At 33.9% G+C, this 4,800-nt stretch overlaps 1 protein-coding gene across 1 annotated transcript; it reads right to left on the minus strand.

Annotated features, from left to right (window-relative positions):
* Positions 1–3,197: 3,197 nt before the first annotated feature.
* Positions 3,198–4,495, minus strand: LOC145799429 (zinc finger BED domain-containing protein RICESLEEPER 2-like). The gene is made up of 2 exons (XM_082889010.1): positions 4,109–4,495; positions 3,198–3,869 (listed from the first exon to the last, which is right to left on the minus strand). The coding sequence occupies exons 1-2, from the start codon at positions 4,493–4,495 to the stop codon at positions 3,198–3,200; spliced, it is 1,059 nt and encodes a 352-aa protein (XP_082745136.1).
* Between the last annotated feature and the right edge of the window lie 305 nt (positions 4,496–4,800).

Here is a 4,800-nt window from a genome sequence, read left to right on the forward strand (position 1 = left end):
ATACAAAACTATTTTTTTTTTCTAGTATCTAACACATTCAATGCTTTTTCTAAAGAAAAAAATAAATGGACAGAACATAAAAAGGGGACATGTATACAAAAAGCAAACAGATCAATCCTTCATCTGAGTAGAGCTAAAAAACCTACAACAAAAAAGCAAGTATAGATGAAAACAACATTAACAGGAACACAAATGGACCGAACCTCCCTCAGCTGGCCTAAAGCTAAAACAAAAAAACTAAACCCTTAATCATCCCAAAGATGCAAGCATCTATAAAGCTAGCACCAACCTGCATAGAGAAAACAACACAAGCCATGAAAGAGTCAAGAAAAACAACCCTGGAACACTAATAAATGTAGATAATTGGAATTGACATATATCTTAAAGAGTATGTAATGTAATGTAATTCTCATGGCATATCCCAAGAGATAATGGCAGAAACTCTGCTACCCAAGGCAATAGGATATGAAAGCCTCCCTTCAAATGTAAGATTCTCTTACTGATTAAAAGGAGCCTGAACTGCGCAATTTTGAAGTTGGATTTATTTGCGACAATTAACCATTGGAATTTACAAACATTTTAAAAGAGTTTGCGCCAAATCATCATAATCGTCACAACCACACACAATACAATGAATACCTACCTACCTAGACAAAGATAACTAACCACTTTCATTGTAAAAAATTCCCAAAATAACAAATAAAACGCATTAATTAATAAATCAGGAATGAAACTAAATCATTAAGTATCTAACTTATAAAAAAATGCACCTAATATTTTTTTATCTAACTCATTCAAAGTTAAATCATGAAACTTAATATTTTTTCCACTATCTAGCTCATCAATGCTAAACCATGGCAACCATAGACAAAAATAAAATAGCTACAATAGTTGACAATTGATTTATACATTTATACCCACATTTCTCCACAAGAAGGGTCACCTCTTTCAAAGCCAAAAATAGTGAGACACCTGCAATAGAAATGATAAAAGTCATCAAATGAAACAAAAAGAAGTTTAGAACATCAACAACAAAAATGTCAAAAAGCAAATCCCGGTTTGATGGGACGAACACAAGGTAGCCTTTTAGAAGACAAGCATTTCAGAAGTACCAAGTGTTTTCAATTCAAACTTTAAACTATATGTGATTCTAAGCAATGCAAACTATCTCATTGCAAACATGTGTACATGTATGACTTTGAGTTAATTGAATTTCATCATCAAGAAGATGAAGACATTGGAATATTTTAATTTCAACCTAAGTATCAAAAAGTCTTTTGGAATTTGTGCTGTAGAATAGCACATGGAATCAATAATTATCGAGGAAGATGCATGATAAAGTAGTGTTTTATAGTAGTAAATAGTCAAATTTAGCATTATAAGGAAGTTCAAAATTTTGGGCTAAAGATGAGACTCTTTTACTAAAAACTGATGTAAGTTGTTTAAATGGTAATGATAATTCACTGTATAATGACAACAGAGAGAAAGAGAAAGTAAGCAATTTTTTATGGTAATCCAAATGATAAAATAATATTCTTGCAGCCCTAGGGGAATGTTATCAAAGAGCCAAAGCTCATGTAGGTTACTTTTACTCTGTTGCATCATCCATGATTATCTAATTAGTTAAGCGAAGAAATTCTACAAGAGAGGAGAAATTACAATTTACATGGTACTAAATTACCAATTACAGAACCACCACGAAACATATTCAAAAAATGGGCAAGCTGGATGAAGATAATGAGTAGCAAGAGAATATAAAATTAAAAATAAATATCATGTGAGAAAGTCCACAAAGACAATTTATGTTAGGAACATCAAGACCCATCAGGCCATCACTGGAATTTTAAGTACATACCTTTGAAGATGCTACAAAAACAAGGGGAAAGCCTGAATGTAAGATGCTCGAGTTATTAACAAATAGCAGGTGGGTGCATGATTTAAGTCCAGTTGAGTTCTCATATATGCTGGCCATTTCCCTTTATATATTGATGATTGTCATTAAGTAAAATTAATAGTATTTAACATCATTGTTAATTCATGCACACAAGCAGGTGCATGAGCTTCAATGCTAAGTCAAGATAATCTGGGTAAAATAGCTTGTCATATAGAATTGTGGAGGAGAGTAAAACCCAGACCAGGATTTTAACCTGATTTGAATCAGGGCCAAGAAAGGTACCAATTATGGTTTTAGTTAATCAAAACCCACATACAGATATCATTCAATGAAAAAACCCAGATTGTAAAAGGCAGAGATGAGAAATATATTGACCCATATGTGACAGTGACAAGGCTGCAGCGTAAGATAACTTAAGATAACTTCTCTTAACAGAAAACAAAAGTTCAGCTTAAGATAACAGAAAACAAAAAACAAAAGTTCATCTTAAGATAACAGAAAACAATGAAAATAACAAACCAAATGATTCAATTCAATCCATCTACTCATGTCAGCATTCGTCTACATCTACAATTTCAAAATTATGTGACATTAAAATATTTATAGAACTAAACTAAAGAACATCTAATTATTTAAAAACTTCAATATTTCACTTACTTCTATTTTTGGTTGATTCAATCCAATCATTGCAAGTGAGCAAGGCCTCCACAATATCTGGAAGTAATGAAGCACGTGTCTCATCAATCACCCTACCTCCTACACTAAACGCCGCCTCTGATGCAACCATAGTAGCTGGAACACTTAAAACATCACGAGCCATCCTTGCCAAAGTGGAAAATTTTGCTTTATTCACTTTCCACCAATGTAGAATATTGAAACTCTCATTACTTGGAAACACCAACTCCTCCAAGTATTGCTCCACCTCTGATTTTTTATAGGCGTGAATGTTAGAAGCACGTTCTTGGGCATACCACGTATGAAAAGTTGCCAAACTTTCTTGTTTCGAAGAACCGACAAGCAATTGACTACTTGTGCTACTATTTTCAGAAACAAGTGCAATGCAACTCATAGAATCATAAGAATCGCTCCTATACTCATAAAAAAGATCAACAAAACCGTTACGGACCCTCTGAATATGCTTATTAGCATCAGCACCATAAATGAGCCCAAGGTAGTATTCCACCAAGTCCATTTTAAATCTCAGATGAGAACCACTGCAATTGCTAACACCAAAGAACATTCTTCCCAATATTTTTGAAATTTCACTCTCACTGGACCAGCCATCAATCGAATGCAATCATACTCACTTTGCTCCCATTTTTTTCATTTCAAGTTGAATAAGACAAATATCGGGAAAAAACACATTTGAAGTAGGAAAAGTGGTACCACTAAAGTGAGATGTAGCATCAAAAAAAATCTTCAAGCACCCATAAATCGCATTTGCTACATTCCACTCATCCTCAGAAGGATTGTGCTTATATTGTTTGTCAATTTGCCCTAAGCGGTGGAATGCACTTTTCAAATCTAATGCAGCTTCAAGCATTGAATAAGTGGAGTTCCGTCTGGTAGGAACATCCATGGGGACTTTCTTTTGATGATGTAACTTAACATGATTCACTGTAACATCAAATTTTTGTTTTCCATAAGGAGACCTCCCTAAATATCTCACACTTTCTCGAATTTTTGAAATAAGACTCCCAATCACCTTCAAACCATCCTGAACAACTAAATTCAATATGTGCGTGCTATAATGCACATGAAACAATTGTCCACCTAAATGAAGTAATCCTTGGTCACGTAGCCATCGTTTTAAAAGTCTCACCATGGCATCATTACTTGTTGCATTATCGACTATCGTTGAAAACAACTTCTTATCTATGTTCCTCTCTAAAATTAGATCTTTGATAAAGCTAAACAAATGCTCTCCATCATGCGGGTAATCAATGCGTCTATAAGCAAGGATTTTCTTCTTTAACTCCCAATCATTAGTCACATAATGGGCAGTCAAACATGTATAGGAAAAATTCTAATGGTCTGAAGTCCATATATCAGTTGTCAATGTGATCTTAGAAGAGAGTTCATCGAAAAATTGATATAACTTAGCCTTTTCTATTTCATAAACATCAAGGACATCCGTTCTAACAGTGTTACGAGAAACAAGTTTGAACATTGGTTGAAGATTATTGCAAAATATTTCAAAAAATTCATGCTCACCATGTTAAAAGGATAATTATGCTTGATTGCCATCCTAGAAAAATCCGTACGGCTTCTCTCTTGATCGAACTTAAAAGTTGCAGCCTCAGGAGTAGATTCAGAAGCGGCCTTACTAGCATTCCTTGGGGCATTTGGTCCTTTAAGTACTGGACATGTCTTCGACAAATGATTTTTTAAATGACTAGTCCCTTTCCTACTCTCTCCAACAAACTCCCTATTGCAATGCTTACATCTAGCTATGTCATTTCTATTAGGTCCTTTAAATTTGACAAAGTCATTCCATACCTTTGAAGTTAGTTTTCGAATCCTCTTTGTAGGTCCTTGAGATACATCATCATCCAACTCAGCATCTTCACTAATAATAGGTTCACTAAAATCCGAAGACATCTTTGGCTCAAAAACTCAAATATGCACTACACAAGAAATCAAACATAAATAATTGACGCAGGATCTTTCAAATTCAGCACCAAAATAGAACCAAAATTGTACAGATTTAGGACTGAAGTTATGTACAAGTTCATCTAACTAGATTTTTCTACTCTGAATGGATTTTGGAGATGAAAGATAAAAATAAAACTCTGATCTTTCTGCTCCAATTTTCTTGCAGATTCTGTGTTTTTCCTCGCATCCAAACTACTAAAAACAACACCGCAAGTATAATTTGTCTACTTATGCATGTAAATTATGAAAAA

The sequence above is a fragment of the Camellia sinensis genome, chromosome 9 (assembly GCF_055761805.1).
Source record: "Camellia sinensis isolate YWXY chromosome 9, ASM5576180v1, whole genome shotgun sequence".
Classification (NCBI taxonomy): domain Eukaryota; kingdom Viridiplantae; phylum Streptophyta; class Magnoliopsida; order Ericales; family Theaceae; genus Camellia; species Camellia sinensis.

What these genes read in the sequence shown, in the direction of transcription:
- LOC145799429 (XM_082889010.1), bottom strand. Translation starts at nt 4,495, where the DNA reads ATGTCTTCGGATTTTAGTGAACCTATTATTAGTGAAGATGCTGAGTTG. An exon ending in ATAATTATCCTTTTAACATG is followed by an intron (nt 3,870 to 4,108) that starts GTGAGCATGAAT and finishes AATGATTGGGAG; the next exon opens with TTAAAGAAGAAAATCCTTGC.